General features: G+C 38.5%; 1 protein-coding gene across 1 annotated transcript in view; it reads right to left on the bottom strand.

Moving 5' to 3' along the window:
- Nucleotides 1-3283: 3283 nt before the first annotated feature.
- Nucleotides 3284-19099, bottom strand: part of GLIPR1L2 (GLIPR1 like 2) — a gene marked incomplete at both ends in the record, with an annotated part of 31790 nt that continues 15974 nt past the window's right edge. The window contains 3 exons of the mRNA XM_082636304.1: nt 3284-3621; nt 3704-3730; nt 5636-5721. Coding sequence (XP_082492430.1) covers nt 3284-3621; nt 3704-3730; nt 5636-5721 — 451 coding nt within the window. The remainder of the gene's footprint in view (nt 3622-3703; nt 3731-5635; nt 5722-19099) is intronic.

Below are 19099 nucleotides of genomic sequence, written 5' to 3'. Positions count from 1 at the left end.
ACATTAAATAAATATGGAACTAATACCTTGAATTGGAAAACTACATTGAGAAGTGTCAATTTCACTAATGTATAATATAAATTGAATACGATCACAATTATAATAATCCCAATTAAAGATACTAATGATTTGTTTGTAACTTAACAAAATAATCCCAATTCAGAAGATTGGGAATAGCAAAAAAATTTTGAAAAAGGAAAGGATAAGGAGAGATTCCTCTGAGAAAGATGAGAAAATGTACTAGATTACTATAATAATAATAATAAGAAGAAGAATCTTACTAGTGTAAGAATGAACAAATTGGCCTCAAACTTCTCATATTCATTCTAGTCCTTTTACTCCACCCCAAGCAGGACTATTAAACTTCATTAATCATTTGCAAATATTTTCTCCCATTCTGAGGGTTGTCTTTTCATCTTGTTTATGGTTTCCTTTACTGTGCAAAAGCTTTTAAGTTTAATTAGATCTCATTTATTTATTTTCGCTTTTATTCTCATTACTCTAGGAGGTGGGTCAAAAAAGATCTTGCTGCTATTTGTGTCAAAAAGTGTTCTGCCTAAGTTTTCTTCTAAGAGTTTTATAGTGTCTGGCCTTACATTTAGGTCTTTAATCCATTTTGAGGAGAGCTAGAGATGATACCAAAAACAAAGATTTGGGAAATAAAACTTAAGAAACTGTTCCTTTGACCACATGATGATACGAAGAACATCTACAAATTGAGTTTTTGTTCATGCTGTTTCAGAATAATGAAAATTTTAATTAAAATAAATTTGTAGTACGAATGTCCTTCAGTTGAATCAGAGGAATTGAATTCAAAATAACCTAAGAAAAAAGGAAAACTTACTGGATAAAATTAGGATATATTCTGAAAAAACAAAACAAAACAGTTCATGTGAAACGTTGGGATGAAACTAGGTATCAGAGACAACAAACAGTCTTTCACTGCTTCTCTCTGTGTTTGGACTTCATTCTTTCTTTCCATGTGGTATGCTACATAGCCTCAGAGCTTCACATATTAAAATCTTAGCCACCAAGGAGGACCTGCCTTGAATGTCTGTCTGGATCCCCAAACCAAACACCATGACTGGGCCCAGCTGTGGTCAGTAGACCATCACCCAAACTAGGGAGAGAGAATCACAAAAACAAAATGACACTATTGGCGTTTTGGACCAGATCATTCTTTGTTGTGAGGGCTGTCCTGTGTACTTCAGGATGTTTAGCAGCATTTCTAACCCTCTACCCACTAGACAACAGCACCACCTTCCTGGTTGTGACAATCAAAAATGTTCCCAAACACTGCCAAATGTCATTGGTGGAGAGGTGGCAAAATTGCCCCCAGTTAAGAACCACTGGCCTGTAGCAATCATATTCCATGAAATCACCAGAGAACATGGCGAAGAGTAGATGTAGAGGAGTAGGAGTCAGATTATAGATACAGATCAAGGCTTGTCGCAGTGGGAATAGAACATGGTATGGTGAGGAATTTATGCTTATAAATGCATCAGAATGTTCAGAAAGTAATTTGTTCTCAGTCCTAGATTGAACCACTTTGCAAATGCAAAATCAGTTTTCTCAGTTTAAAAGTGGAAGCGATACCAACTCCACAGAGTGGCTTTGAGTATTAAATAATTATGTGAAAGCACTTCAGAAGCTATGAAATGATACATAAATATAAGATAATAATAAAAAATAAAATCACTGTAGAGAACCAGCCCTTTTCTTTACCTCAGGCTTTTTCTCAGGAGGCTGGGTAGAAAAGAGGCTGACTTCATGGAAATTTTATATATCTATATCTATCTCAGAGCTCTTGAAAAACAAAACAAAGCAAGTGAAAACAAACAAACAAAAACCCAGAAACTATCAAATACAAGAGGATAGTTCATTGCTTTTTTATATAATTCTCATGTTGTCCCATTTAAGAACAGGCTTTTGATATAATACAGTTAATAAACATCAAGTTTATACCATTTGATGTATTTTGCTTATGTTACGCATTTTTACTCAGTTCATTTATTAGTACTACAAGTGGTAAGTAGTTAATTTATATTACTAAGTTATGAACTTTTACTATAGATATTGAATAACTATAAGTAAATAACTATTTAAAAATTTTTATTTTATTTTATAACATAAATTTGGAAGCAGGGCTTCCCTGGTGGCGCAGCGGTTGAGAGTCTGCCTGCCGATGCAGGGGACGCGGGTTTGTGCCCCAGTCTGGGAGGATCCCACATGCCACGGAGTGGCTGAACCCGTGAGCCTGCGCGTCCGGAGCCTGTGCTCTGCGACGGGAGAGGCCACAGCAGTGAGAGGCCTGCGTACAGCAAAAAAAAAAAAAAAAAAAAAAAAATTTGGAAGCAGCCATATTGCTCAATCACAAATAATTAAACTTTTGACATTTATTAGCCCTTGGTGTCAACAAATTGTACAGCCTAGTAAAGAATTACAGCAAGGCTTTAATGAAATATTAAACATGAAGTAGAAATAATAAATTTGTCTCCTAACAGCATGTACAAATACCACTTAAGCCATTCCAAAACACATATACTACAAAGATAAATAATGGTATTAGAAGCCTTGATAACACATGGAAAATATCACCACCATCATCACCACCAATAACAACTGTGATAGGAATGATAAAAACAACAAAATCAAAAGTTATCAAATGGTTGTCCTGAACTTGGAATGGTCCTAAGCACCTTACATGTATAATCTTATTTAATACTCAAGAATTTTTTAAAGCCATTTAAAATACTTAAAACACAGAGATAGAAACATGTTTAGAAAGTGGAAATTTCTTCTTTATCAGAATAACATAGTGAAATCTTAAGATTAATTAGACTGGTCAAATCTTTTTTTAGTATTTCTGTCATCACATCTTTATTTGTTCTTAGTGTCCAAGAACTTGCCTTACAGTACTTACTATAAAATACATGTTTTTTGTTTGTTTCTTTATTTTTCAAATTTAAATTTGTTGAATAAATATGGGAAAGAGAAGGGAATAAAAGGTGTTGCAATTGTGGTTTGTGCATATTCTCTTTTGTTAAAGCTCAGTAGGTTTTTTTTTCAGTGTTTATTATTTTTGCCTTTTTTGTATTACATTTTTGTCCTATGATAGTGGTAAATCTCACCCTTTCACCTCCTCCTCCACCTTTTCCTCTTCCTCTTCCTATTTTTTCCTGTCCTCCTCCTTCCCCTCCCCCTCCCCCTCCCCCTCCTCCCCTTCCTCCTCCTCCTCCCCTTCCTCCTCCTTCCCCTCCCCCTCCTCCTCCTCCCCCTCCCCCTCCTCCCCTTCCTCCTCCTCCTCCTCCCCTTCCTCCCCCTCCTCCTCCCCTTCCTCCTCCTCTTCCTCCCCTTCCTCCTCCCCCTCCCCCTCCTCCTCCTCCTCCTCTTCCTCTTCCTCTTTCTCTACCTTTTCCTCCTCCTTTGCTGGCCCAGTTACCTCAGGGATAAAAACTATCTCTTCTTCCAATAACATATTTGGAAAATGAGACTGTATTATCAAAACAATTGTGGCACTTAGTGAAAAACACAGCATTCTCAGAAATAAAATAATCATGCACAGTGGATCACACACAATTGGCCGGGGTACTTCCCATCTTGGATACCAAAATCGGTAATCTGTAAATAAAGAAGTAATTGAAAGCTGGATTTCACATAAAGTAGTGAAATCGTTCAAGAAATAAAGGACAACAATACATACATATGGCTTGGTCACGATCTGCGTTACCTAGAAAGAAAAAGAAAGTTCATAAAGTTACATAGAATTTCTTCTTTTTCTAGAATATAAGATATGTTTCTCAACAATAATAATATCATTCTCCTAGTTTTCAGGCACCATGCTCTCATCTTTGATGTCTCCCCTTCAACCAGTAGCCACTTGTAAAGTACAACATATTTTCTTTTAGTAAAAGTCCTCCTGGCCTACCAGAGAGAGCAGGGAAGTACAGGAGGAAGAGGTGTGGATTCTAGTACTAATTCTGTCTCTAAATCCTGACAACTTATATAAGCCACTCCACTCCTGCCTTTCAAAGATTTTTCCATCTTTGACATTCTAGAATTCTACATCTCTCTTTTTTAAAAATTGAAGTATAGTTAATTTGCAATGTCCTGTTAGAACATCTCTTATTTTTATCTCTCTTCTCTCCACTTCCCCCCAAGATCATTCAAAATTAATTTTCTGAATCTACTCACTTTATTCATTTAATTCTTATTTTCAGAAGCTTTCAGTTGCTCTTCATTTCCTAGATGGCAAGGTTAACTACAGAGCCTGGTATTCCTTGTTTTTGCTATCTAGCCCAATGCTATCATAATACTTTTCAGGAAATAAATTTCCCTTCCTCTGCTCACGTGGGCAGAGAAGTTCAAACAATCATTCTCAGATTCTACTAGAAAGGAGAGTGGGAGAATAAATGCAGTCTCACCCACAGAGAGCCCAATGTCAACCAGGGCTTTGTCTTGCAATGATGGTAGCCTTAGAGGAAAATTTAGAAATCACTCCTCAGGCACCTTGGAGATGAACTGAACTTCTGGTGGATCTTTGACGTTATTTTAAATGATACGTTATGTCAGGCTTCTCCTTCCCACCCCATGTGGATTCTATCCTCACTTTGCTTGGACTCTGACACCACATAGTGAGCCACTCCCGCATGGACATCCCTTTACCCTGATCTTATACCCCAAGTCTGACCTCATGCAGGTACACTCACCTCATTCCATGAGGGCTCTAACTCCCCATACAAGGCCATACCATGTGGACACTGTTCTCACCCTACTTAGGCTCTTTCCCCATGCCTACCACATCATGTATGAATCCCTTGTCTTCTTGCTTAGGTTCTAACATATCACATCTGGATGCCCTCTGTGTGGATGCCTACCTCTTTCTGACCTACCCAATGGCTTTAGGTCTGGATATTTGCAGGAAGAGAAAGAAAAGGTGAAGAGGAAGAGCAAGTTTTTGCATCTTGATTCAAAGGAAGCAGGGGAAGAAATGTTATGTGGAGTCACTCCAGCAGTGGCATTATAATGAAATTGTTCACTAGTTTCTTTAACATAAAAGCCTAATATGCCCCTTACTTACTGTCTGACTTTATAGCCTACCACATTCCTCTAAGCATCATATATTCCAGATATAGTTATACTTTTGGATTATATGCTCTCATGTTTAGAAAAACTAAAAGAAAAATTTAACAAAACATATCTTCCACTTTTATCCTTTGAATGTTTAGGGGAAAAATGAAAATAAAAGGCTATTAAATATTTGCTACTTTACTTCTTTCCTCTTTCTGCATGTTTTGGAATATCCTATCCTTTAGAGCAGTCACTCTCATACAGGCCGCTATTTCAGGAATTAACTGAGAAGCTTTTTCAGGGCATAACTGTTAGTTCTCTTTCCTTCTTTCAGATTCTAGTATGTACTTAGGGGCAGGAATAATAGTAAGAGAGGGCAGAAGAGGTTGTGTAGTTTAAAATAATCTAAAGATGATACTGTTTGATACCACCTTTGATAATATAACACTACCATTCTGAACAAAGGAACAATATTAACATGACAATGAAAGTTCACCACTTCTTTTTCTTGTTATCCAATGCATTATGGATTTTTTTCATGTTTCAGTTATTTTCTTTATCTTACTGCATAGAAAATCTGTGCATCTGTCATAGTTGCTACATCGAGAACACATTAATCCTCGTTGATAAGGACTTCTTGACAGACCTCCTCTACAAAAAAGCAGAAAACATTTTGTTAGAAAAAGTCTCAAATTTTATGTTATTTAAATAATATGGTTAACCATTTTTTAGTTAATTTATAAAGGCGATTTAATTTAAAAAATGGACTTAAGGGAGTACTTAAATTGGAGATGTAATCTTCCCCCCCTTTTTTCCCCCCAGAAATACTCTCTTCTGAAACTAATTCGCATTAATTTTAAAGTATTGTAATTTAAATATGAGGGAATTTTAAAGCTTCTTTCATTTTATTTTGTATCAAAATTTTCCATTAAAAATGGATGTTATAGAATGTTTTATAACTAATTGCTTTCTGATTGGCACATACGTATAAAAAGCTACATATAAATGATATATTAGTTTTCTGAAAAATTTGCAAAATCCTGAAATGCCGATTGGCACAAATACCCAGCTGCATGGATTATTTTGAGGTCTACATGAAAAATACATAAGTATATAAACAAGCAAATAAATGTAAATGGGATTTTACAAAGTTGGTTTAATCCATCGTACAGAGCACAGGGGGGAAGTAAAAAATTATTACATCAATTGCCCAGAGGTAAGTTAGGAAAAGAGGCCCCAAAATAGGTATGAATTGTGAAGCGTATTTTAAAATACCTGAATAAGAAAGATAGAGAAGATAGATAGGGAAAAGATACTTTTGAGTGAGAAGAGGGTCATTAATTGTGGTTAAACATGATTGCTTATTTACTCAGTATATAGTTGCAAGCTATAAAAACAAACATTAGGCATTTAGGTCCTTGGTTAGGCCACTCTTGGCGATCTAGAAGAATGGCCAAACCTTAGAAATACATATTCAAAAACGTGAATACCAAATTTCTGAGTCACATCTTATCAGAAGTTTTTGATGATACCCAATAAGGTATCTGACACCCTCAAATGGCAAGCTTTCAAGTACATCAAGGATATACAGATATCTATTGTTATTTGCAGATCATATATCATTCTCTAATTTCACTGTTCCACAATCAAACCATTTCAAGAAAGAAATGAATTTTGTTTGGATCCCAGTCAGAATACTAGCTGTCAAGAAATCCAAGAATTGATCCAGTCACTTTTACCTAATACCGTAGTCTACTTTTACTGCCTTAATTCTTTATCACTGAAACAGATGCCTCCAACACAAAAGCAGAGCTTATACTGTTCTAAAATCCCTGGGGTGGGGGACCTCTGTTCTTGTACCTATGCAAACAGCTACTCACTATACAGACTGCCTTTAAAACCTGGAGCAAGCAACCTAAATGTCCATCAACAGATGATTGTATAAAGAAGATGTGGCACATATATACAATGGAATATTACTCAGACATAGAAAGGAACGAAATTGAGTTATTTGTAGTGAGGTGGATGGACCTAGAATCTGTCATACAGAATGAAGTAAGTCAGAAAGAGAAAAACAAATACCGTATGCTAACGCATATATATGGAATTTTAAAATGCAGTACTGATGAACCTAGTGGCAGGTGAGGAATAAAGGTGCAGACGTAGAGAACAGACTTGAGAGCACAGGGGGAAGGGGAAGCTGGGATGAAGTGAGAGAGTAGCATTGACATATATACACTACCAAATGTAAAATGGATGGCTACTGGGAAGCTGCTGCATAGCATGGGGAGATCAGCTTGGTACTTTGTGACAACCTAGAGGATGGGATAGGGAGGGTGGGAGCGAGGCTCAAGAGGGAGGGGATATGGGGATATATGTATACATATAGCCGATTCACTTTGTTGTACAGCAGAAACTAACACAACATTGTAAAGCATTTATGCTCCAATAAAGATGTGAAAAAAAAAAAAACAACCCCAAAACCTGGAGCATAGGCCGATCATCCCATGACCATAATGTCTGATAACCATGGTCTGGAATAACTCTGGAAAGGCAAATAAATATATAAATAAATACATGAATTAATCAAAATAAATAAATTCACATTGTGCTAGAATACAATGGGCCCTCCTTTTCAAAGATATGAATATTATAAAACTGTTTATATTAGGTAGCCAGAAATGGCAAGCTAATACTCTCTCATGTTAATCTTCCTGTTGTTCTGAGTTTCTAAAAAGTTTAACCTAAAGCAACTTGAGTCTGAATCTACAAGTCCACAACTGCAATTGGAATTATTGGGCTGGATTAGGAGGAAACAACAGATAAGTATCTACAACTAGCAAAGTCCATTGAAATTTCATAGCTGCCCTGGTGGTGCCTGAAGAAATAGATGATATTCTCTGTCTTTAGGCATTTGCCTTTTCCGAGAAGCAGCCCAAGCGTTCGCTGAGACCAAGTCCTGACTCTGAACATTGTCCTCGGGAACTTTTCTTAGACTTGCATCTGGCCATATCTTCAGTATATTGCCACCTATAGGATATGCGTCCAGGCCCTAGATAAGGACATGTCACCTGGGTAGCCCAATGGGTAAACTATTCCCATGCCCAACCCAAAGTCCATTAGAAAACCATTATTCAAATTTTATAATAGATCTACATTGTTCCAGAATGAAAACACAACTCTGGTGGTGATGGAAACTTTTATTGCCTGCCCCTTTGTTCATGAAGGAGATAATCCAGCTCCATGGATTGACAATCGAGGAATTACAATTTGTAGATAGATTCTTCTCTTCAAAGTTCTCCATGTGCAGACTCATATAGTCTGTATATTGTCCATGGAACAATGGCCAGAGTACATCAAATAGATATTGATTTTTCCATATTATACAACCAGAATAACTAGGCCACCTACAGTAACTCTTTTCACTTTTACTACATCCATATGGCACTGAGAAATATCACAGTGCTGGCTTCTGGTTCATATCCAAACATCTATAGATTTCCCAAGAGACTTAAAGAACCTATCCCAATAAGCTAGAGAAAAATACAATGCAATAAGCAGCAAAGATTATCTTTTAGAGATTCTATCTGGCTCTTCTTCTGATTCATCTAATATGTTTGTCTTTGCCCAAAACTCCATGACTACTTCTTGGACCTATTCAAGGTCAAGGAAGGTATGGATCCTGTTGTTTTCTGCCTCAGATTATCCCTGTATATGCAAAGCTACCTCACTTTATATCACTTTCTGTGAAAATCAGTTGGTCACATCTCCTCCCTTCACTTCCACATCTTGCACCTAAAGGACCAGGGAACACAGTTAAACACCTATAAAGCTCCTTGAGGCTGATATTATGTAGTTGTACCATCCTCTAATCCTCCCCAAGATACCATCTACCTTCTGATCATGCCTCCTTATTCACTTTGGTATCTGGCTCACCATTTTGCTTTTTAGTCAAAATTGTGCCGTTGTCTACAAATTTGGGACCTAGAGGATTACAATATGCTAATGGATAATTCATCCAATAACTTGGTCTCTATGTTATTGAATGTCTTCACCATCACAAAACTTCCTAATGCTCCATAACTGTCACTTTTGTAGCCACATTCTGCACCTTATTATCTCCTAAATCTGCTCTACCTCTGAACCCACAAAAACCACACATTCCACTCATTGACTGCAACCTCCTGTCCTTCCAGGTTGCTAACTCATTCACTCCCGTCACACTTGTCCATTAATTTCACTGTGTCCACAGTGTACTTTCTCTCCTATTTTTCTCCCTATCCATCGTGTTGTCTTTTCTCAATCCAGCTTAGGTCCATCACTTTGCATGTTCTCTACCTAAAATCCTGAAACTCACTTGCACTATTTTCCTTTACATCCACCTGACAAAACCCCAGTGTTGGAAAAAGTGAAGGAATCTTACTGTCTGCATGTTCCATTCCTGCTTCAGGGCTGCTGGGTGGTGCTGGAGGAAAATCATTAAACTAGGTAGAGAATATCTCTAGCATTCTCTATTCAGCTTCTGCTCTCATGTTTCATAATAACTATTTCGTATCTTCCCAGTCCTCAAACTTCCAGCTTCACTGTCTCTCCCTTTATTCTCAGGACATGATCTATTCTACTTCACAGAGAATCATAACAGCTATTAGATTGGAACTCGAGAAATTTTCTCTCACTAAATATGACAAATATACCTACCCTCTCCTTTCTAATACAACCTAAGAACTGCTCCTCATTCTTTCTAAGGCTAATCTCTCTTTTTTTAAGTTCAAGTCATATAATTAATTGTTTGCACTTTTTTTGTTGTTGTTGGTCCTACATTTTTTTAACATCTTTATTGGAGTATAATGGTTTTACAATGTTGTATTAGTTTCTGCTGTATAACAAAGTGAATCAGCTATACGTATACACATATCCCCATATCTCCTCCCTCTTATGTCTCCCTCCCACCCTCCCTATCCCACCCCTCTAGGTGGTCACAAAGCACCGAGCTGATCTCCCTGTGCTATGCGGCTGCTTCCCACTAGCTATCTATTTTACATTTCGTAGTGTATATATGTCCATGCCACTCTCTCACTTCGTCCCAGCTTACCCTTCCCCTTCCCATTCTCTCCATTCTCTCCAAGTCCATTCTCTCCATCTGTGTCTTTATTCCTGTCCTGCCCCTAGGTTCTTCAGAACCATTTTTTCTTTTTTCTTTTTGGATTCCATATATATGTGTTAGCATATGGTATTTTTTTTCTCTTTCTGACTTAACTCCACTCTGTATGACAGACTCTAGGTCCATTCACCTCACTACAAATAATTCAATTTCATTTCTTTTTATGGCTAAGTAATATTCCATTGTGTATATGTGCCACATCTTCTTTATCTATTCATCTGTCGATGGGCACTTAGGTTGCTTTCATGTCCTGGCTATTGTAAATAGAGCTGCAATGAATATTGTCGTACATGAGTCTTTTTGAGTTATGATTTTCTCAGGGTATATGCCCAGTAGTGGGATTGCTGGGTCGTATGGTAGTTCTATTTTTAGTTTTATAAGTAACCTCCATACTGTTCTCCATAGTGGCTGCATCAATTTACATTCCCACCAACAGTGCAAGAGGGTTCCCTTTTCTCCACACTCTCTCCAGCATTTATTGTTTCTAGATTTTTTGATGACGGCCATTCTGACTGGTGTGAGGTGATACCTCATTGTAGTTTTGATTTGCATTTCTCTAATGATTAGTGATGTTGAGCATCCTTTCATGTATTCGTTGGCAATCTGTATATCTTCTTTGGAGAAATGTCTATTTAGGTCTTCTGCCCATTTTTGGATTGGATTGTTTGTTTTTTTGATATTGAGCTGCATGAACTGTTTGTATATTTTGGAGATTAATGCTTTGTCAGTTGTTTCATTTGCAAATATTTTCTCCCATTCTGAGGGTTGTCTTTTCATCTTGTTTATGTTTTCCTTTGCTGTGCAAAAGCTTTTAAGTTTCATTAGGTCCCATGTGTTTATTTTTGTTTTTGTTTCCATTTCTCTAGGAGGTGGGTCAAAAAGGATCTTGCTGTGATTTATGTCAAAGAGTGTTCTGCCTATGTTTTTCTCTAAGAGTTTTATAGTGTCTGGCCCTACATTTAGGTCTTTAACCCATTTTGAGTTTATTTTTGTGTATGGTATTAGGGAATGTTCTCGTTTCATTCATTTACATGCACCTGTCCAGTTTTCCCAGCACCACTTATAGAAGAGGCTGCCTTTTCTCCATTGTATATTTTTGCCTCCTTTATCAAAGATAAGGTGACCATATGTGCATGGGTTTTTCTCTGGGCTCTCCTGTTCCATTGGGGGGACCTTCAAGATGGCGGAGGAGTAAGACGCGGAGATCACCTTCCTCCCCACAGATACATCAGAAATACATCTACATGTGGAACTGCTCCTACACAACACCTACTGAACGCTGGCAAAAGACCTCAGACCTCCCCAAAGGCAAGAAACTCCCCACGTACCTGGGTAGGGAAAAAGAAAAAAAGAAAAAACAGACAAAACAATAGGGACGGGACCTGCACCAGTGGGAGGGAGCTGTGAAGGAGGAAAGGTTTCCGCACTCTAGGAAGCCCCCTTCGCGGGCGGAGACAGCGGGTGTGGGGAGGGGGTAGGCAGTGGGGGGAAGCTTCGGAGCCACGGAGGAAAGCGCAGCAACAGGGGTGCGGAGGGCACAGCAGAGAGATTCCCGCACAGAGGATCGGGGCCGACCGGCACTCACCAGCCCAAGAGGCTTGTCTGCTCAACCGCCGGGGCGGGCGGGGCTGGGAGCTGAGGCTCGGGCTTCGGAGGTCGGATCCCAGGGAGAGGATTGGGGTTGGCGGCGTGAACACAGCCTGAAGGGGGCTAGTGCGCCACGGCTGGCCGGGAGGGAGTCCGGGGAAAAGTCTGGAGCTGCCGAAGAGGCAAGAGACTTTTTCTTCCCTCTTTGTTTCCTGGTGCGCGAGGAGAGGGGATTAAAAGCACCGCCTAAACGAGCTCCAGAGACGGGCGCGAGCCGCGGCTATCAGCGGGGACCCCAGAGCCGGGCATGAGACGCTAAGGTCGCTACTGCCGCCACCAAGAAGCCTGTGTGCGAGCGCAGGTCACTCTCCACACCTCCCCTCCCACAAGCCTGTGCTGCCCGCCACCGCCACGGTCCCGGGCTCCACAGACAACATCCCCGGGAGAACGCACGGGCGCGCCTCGTGCTGGCGCAACGTCACGCCGGCCTCCGCCGACGCACGCTCGCCCCGCCTCCGTGCCCCTCCCTCCCCCGCGGCCTGAGGGAGCCAGAGCCCCCGAATCAGCGGCTCCTTTAACCCCGTCCTGTCTGAGCGAAGAACAGACGTCCTCCGGCGACCTACACGCAGAGGCGGGGCCGAATCCAAAGCTGAGCCCCGGGAGCTGTGCGAACAGAGAAGACAAAGGGGAATCTCTCCCAGCAGCCTCAGGAGCAGCGGATTAAAGCTCCGCAATCAACGTATGTACCCTGCGTCTGTGGAATACCTGAAGAGACAACGAATCATCCCAAATTGAGGAGGTACACTTTGGGAGTAACGATATATATTTTTTCCTTTTTCTCTTTTTGTGAGTGTGTATGTGTATGCTTCTTTGTGTGATTTTGTCTGTATAGCTTTGCTTTTACCATTTGTCCTACCGTTCTGTCTGCTTTTTTTTTTTTAAGTATAGTTTTTTTTAGCCCTAATCTCTTTTAAACCCTTCCTTTTTCTCTTTTAAAGCCTTCTGTTTTCTCAGGGACTTGTATCTTTACATATACCCTGCCTTTATTCTTTATAAAGAATTACTTTTTGTCTGTATTAGATCCTTCATGTCAATATTTAAATATGCTCACAGCCTCCCCATTTTAAAAACAAAACAAAATAAAAACAACAAAACCGTTCTCAATTCATTCCAACCTGGCATCAGTTTCCTCTACTCCATAGAAACAGTTTTCCTACGTTTATTAATGAACTTCTCTTTAGATCTGATATTTTTAAGTCCTGACTTTGCTTGACATCTTGGAATTTGAAATTTTGGACAAGTTTTTCCTTTTAAAACTATTCTTTCCCCACACCTTCCCTGATACCATACTCTTCTGCTTTATCTTCTACCTGTTTGGCCACTCTTCTTAGGTCTCCCACTTATCTTCCACTAACTGCCCTTAAATGTTGGCATGACATTCCACAGGTCCTATTCTATTCTCATTCCATACTCTCTTGCTAAGCATTCTCATCTATTCCCATGATTTAAATTATCCTATGTTTCCTGGCACTCCAAATATTTCTTCTATGCCATTCCTCACTCATGAGCTTCTGACCTAAATAACCACCTGCTTACTAAACATCTCAAAGTGAGTATTTCACAGCCGACTCAAAGTCATTATGTACAAAGTGGAACTCATTATCTTCCCTCCCAAAATGTTCAGTGTTCCCCTTCGCAGTTAATGCCAATACCATTCATGCCTGATCATAAATTTGAGAATCTTCCTTGACTACTTCCTCTCTCTGATTACTTAATACAATGACCTGCAAATCTTGTTGTTTATACTTTCTGGAAATGTCTTAAATATGTCTCCAATCTCAATCCAGGCATCCCTTGCTGATGTAAAAGATAAAAGTAATACATATATATTATTTATAAGTATATGATAGAAAGGAGGAAGCAGAAAAGGGCACCTTTAAAGGGGGAAAAATGTCTCCATCCTCCACTTTCCATCTGTCTCTCCAGAGATAACATCTGTTAACATCTTCTTATGAGTCCTTCCAGAAGAAAGTTTTTCATAAAAATTCTCAGTACTTACATGCTTGTGATAGAGACTGCTAATCTAAATATCTGTCAATCTAAATATCTCTTGAAATACTGAAATAACAGTATTTTACCTTGGCACATTAAGGCTAGTCTCAGTACATTTCCCAACCTCTCCTGCAACTTAGATGTGGCCATGAGGTTAATTTTATATCCAATGGAATGGCAGTAGCAGTGATGTGCACCACTCCCCACCTGGTACTCATGCTGCCAACATGTTTCTTTTCCCTTACTATGAGCTTGAGCTAGTTTATGTCTGTGCCCTGGATTTGATCATGCGGACAAAGACACTGCTCCCAGGGGATGGTGAAGAAACAAAATAGGAGCAACCTGGGTCTTTGAATGACTAATGGAGCACAGCTACCCACCAAACTGAAATTTCCCACTTTTATCTTGAATCACTACATCTTTTGGTAATAGTAACTGTTATAACAAAAAGACCTGTTCTTACTTATTATTGTTTTTTTGTTTTGTTTTGTTTTTTGCGGTACGCGGGCCTCTCACTGTTGTGGCCTCTCCCGTTGCGGAGCACAGGCTCCGGACACACAGGCTCCGGACGCACAGGCTCAGCAGCCATGGCTCACGGGCCCAGCCACCCCGCGGCATGTGGGATCTTCCCGGACCGGGGCACGAACCCGTGTCCCCTGCATCGGCAGGCGGACTCTCAACCACTGCGCTACCAGGGAAGCCCTATTATTGTTTTTTATCTTACTTTTTCACCTAACGAGTGAGACCTTTCCATACTGGTACATAGAAAAGTACACCAGTTTTTTCAATGGTTACACAATAATGTACAGTAAATTAATTGCTTAGTCCCCTATTACTGGAGTCGTTGGTTTTTTAAATTTCAGTTTCATGCTATTAAAACATGCTCCAATGTGTATCCTTGTATGTATATCTTGGCCAACTTTCATGAAGATATTACTAAGATAAAATCCTGATAAGGAGATTACAAGATCAAATGGTAAGTATATTTTAAATTTTGTTACACTGCCAAACCCAGAAAGACGGTACCAATTTATTGCCCTATTGCAAATGCAGAGTATCAATTAAGCTTTTCTATATTCTCAAATGGATGAGTGGAAAGTGATCATTTATTTTTGTTTTTACCTGAATTACTTCAATTATGAGTGAGACTAAATATATTTTCATATGATTCATGGTCATTTTCTTTTCTTTTTAGTAAATGACCTCTTCATATCTTCTGCACGTTATTCTCTTGGGTTGTTTCTCTTTTTCTTTTGGATTTGTATGAATTCTTTGTAAATTAAGGGGACTGTCTCTGCCATATATTCCACACATATTTTCCAGTATATCAATTTTTCTTTGGCTATTACCTATAGTATTTCTTTAGTCATTAATTAGTTTGAAATTTTTATAAAATCAGATACATGTTTTTTGGATTTTAATGTTCTGCTTGGTCAGGCTTTTCGTCAACACCTCTCCATTTTGGCTAGGCCCAAACTACAGCTCTGTCTTCTCAGCACTGTGCAACTTCTGAAATCTCTGTGCAGGTCTTCAGCCTGCAAGTAACTGTTCCTATCTAATCCTTCCAGAATCTCGCTTTGAGGAGTGCAGCTTAGGAGCTGCCCAAGGACTTGCAGAGAACTTGTACACAGACTTTTGGGGGTCCTTCTCTGCAGCCCCCTCCTCTTTGGGATCCTGTCCTAAATCCTAGGCTACTTAACATCAATCAACACTGATATCTCCTTTGCCCAGAAAATACACAATCTTTGCTTGCTTTGGCTATGGTTTGTACAATAGGATGCTCACAGAGAGAAAACCAAGGCATATATAGGGTTCCCACTGAGTTCTTTTCTATTTGCAAAGATCATAGCCCTGTACTGGTTGTTTTCTAATGCCTAAAAACAGTTATTTTATATGTTTTGTCCAATCTTTGTAGTTACTTTAAGCAGGAGGCTAATTCTTTTTTTTTTTTTTTTTTTTTGCGGTACGCGGGCCTCTCACTGTTGTGACCTCTCCCGTTGCGGAGCACAGGTTCCGGACACGCAGGCTCAGCGGCCATGACTCACGGGCCCAGCCGCTCCGCGGCATGTGGGATCTTCGCAGACCAGGGCACGAACCTGTGTCCCCTGCATCGGCAGGCGGACTCTCAACCACTGCGCCACCAGGGAAGCCCAGGAGGCTAATTCTTATACCAGCTTACATAATGTCCAGAAGCAAAGTGGGTCAAATATTTAAAAGTTTAAAAAAAAAAAAAGAATCGTTAGAAGAAAATGTGAGATAATAATATTCGGGAAAGGCTTGTCTAAGTATGATACAAACCTCAAAACCCATGAAAAAAGTATTGATAAGGCTTCCCTGGTGGTGCAGTGGTTGAGAGTCTGCCTGCCAATGCAGGGCACGAACCCCGGGAGGATCCCGCGTGCCACGGAGCGGCTGGGCCCGTGAGCCATGGCCGCTGAGCCTGCGCGTCCGGAGCCTGTGCTCCGCAACGGGAGAGGCCGCAACGGTGAGAGGCCCGCGTACCGCAAAAAAAAAAAAAAAAAAAAAAAAATGTATTGATACATTTTTTTCTACAATGAAACAAAATAATTCTATTTGGCAAAAATAAAGTCAAAAGTTAAACATAAAACTAGAAAATATTTGTAAATTATATTACATAAAAGAGCTAATTTTCTTGTACATAAGACACTCCTACAAGTTAAAAAAAAAAAAAAGTCCAACAACTTAAGAGAAAAACAGTAAATGTATAGGAACCCTCAGGTCCCAGTAAATGAAATCCACATATTCTAAAATATAAAAAAATATACTTAAACTCATGAAAAATAGAAGATGAAAATTAAATATATACATAACTCATAGTAGTAAATAGAAAAATATTTGAAAATATATTATCTTAGCAAGGGAGTTTAAATATAGCCCCTCTTATATGCTGACGTAAAAAAAAAGTTGTAATAGAAAAAATGGCATGACTATGATGAACAGATATTTAGTAATATCTATGCAAATTAAAAGTACGCATTCTCTTTGGCCTAGGGTTTCCATGACTATACGTTTATATTATAGCTACCAACTCATGTCAGAATTACATGTCTAACTGGATAATTACTGCTTGAAATAAAATTAATAAAATAGCCTAAACATCCATCAGAAGGAGAGCATTATTCAAATTAATTTTTGTACATCCACTAAAAAAAAACAACTGTGAAATTCTTAAAAAGAATCTAAAAGAATCTAAAATCTCTTTACGTACTCAAATGGAAAGACTTCCAGTTCATATCAAGTAAAAAATTAAATAACATCACAAGTGCACTCCTGTTTGAATTATGGAAATGCACACATTTGTGCACCCAGACACACATACACAAAGATAGATATACTTTTCTATATGCACAGAATATATTTTTTAGGATAAAATTTTGGAGAGAGTAACTGAAAGATAAGGATGGGAACATTATTTTCTCCTTGGATAGATTTTTCCATCATGAATATATATCAAGTACTAAACATGATTTATTAAATGACCTAAAATTACAATACATAGAAAGCAATGAGAAAGAGACTATGTCATACGAGATCCTAAGGTCTAGTAAAAATTGTAATCAAAGGAAAATATATAACTGTAAATATTTTCACTATTAAGTAGGATTAAAGATAAATGAATGTAATATATTTTGATAAAAACAGCAACATATAACAGCCCCTCTCCCTAAAAAGTACTTGGAAGATTAAATATCTCAAAACAAAGGAATGAGAAAGGATAAATAACCCCCTAAATCTTTTCTTTCAAAAGATCAGTAAAATAGATTAAACCCTCATGGGCAAGAAAGGAGGAAAAATATTCACTATTAAGAATTTCTCTAATTTTCTCTTCCTATACTTCTCTCCTCCTGTTTTTTTTCCAGATAGAACTTTCTTTTTCAATTCTTCCCCCATCTCTCATATGTTCTAATATATTCTATTACTCTCTATTTGCAATGGCTTTCTTTAGCTTATAAAAATACATTAGAAACCAAAGTCATAAAACAAAAACTTTCACTCAACTCTACACACCTTCCTTTACTTTGTTGCCAAATATCTATATAGAATATTCTAAACTGGCATTACTATTTTTCAAACTGCAAGTTATGAGTTATTAATAGGTCATGAAATCAAATTTAGTGCTTCACAGTTCACATCCAATATTTTAAAATATAAGACAGACTAGAAAGCTGTACTTAACTGTGAATAATATACTATTTCATATATTGATAACATGTTTTTATTTTATCATTCATAGCAAGGATACACATTGTTTTGTAAATCTTTTCTTTCAGTTATGTACTGTGCCTCATAATTCTAAGATGTACATCTTTTCTTATTTTAGCACCTCTGAAATTGAGATGCATCTTAACATTGATGGCATCTTAAAATCACAGTTGACCAGGCAGTGAACGTGATATGGTTGTTACTGCACATTGTGAACTTGTCATAGCTTTTCATACTGTCATACCTGAAATGGGTTATATGCATTGTTTGCATTTTACGTATCTAAATTGCTATTCAAAATGTCTAAAATGATCACAATAATATATCATTGAATCATAAATTATTATGCATGCAGAAAATCATGGAAAGAGAGCCACCTCATATATAATAGAGACTGATGAGAAAGTAAGTCTAAATGTTATTTTAAAAATCTACCAGCACAGTTCTAGTTTCCCTCTTACCTTACTAGTCTCCTTCTATACTCCTTTGCTAGCTCCTTTGCCTGAAGTTGAAATATTGTAGTGATGTAGGGTTTAGTCCTTAAGTCTCTTCTGTCCCGTTTTCCATACCTATTTTCTCACAAGGTGATTTCTTTCAGGACTGACTCATTTCTGCCTCAGGGCCTTTATATCTGCAGTTCCCACTACTTAAAAACCCATCCTAGACCTTCATCTGACTAGCTCCCTCATTTGATTCATTCACATTTCTCACATTTATTACTCCACCAAACGTATCTGAGCCCAAACACTTGATCCTCTCTCAAGCTCTGCCCCTCCACAAGTCTTCCCTATCTGTCTAATGGCACCACCATTCATCCAGCTGCTGAGACTAAAGGCATAGGTGTCGTCCTTGATTATTCTATTCCATTCACCCCTAAAGTTAAATCCATCTTCAAATTATATCCCGAATCTGACATTTCCTCGCTATTTCCATGTTATGTAGGCAGAATCCATGTCATGGTACAGTATGGGTTTTGGTAGTGTACAGGAGCTTTCCTCCATGCAG

Source organism: Mesoplodon mirus (assembly GCF_964341445.2).
Source record: "Mesoplodon mirus genome assembly, chromosome: 11".
Lineage (NCBI taxonomy): Eukaryota > Metazoa > Chordata > Mammalia > Artiodactyla > Ziphiidae > Mesoplodon > Mesoplodon mirus.
This window is presented reverse-complemented; position numbering and strand designations above follow the sequence as displayed.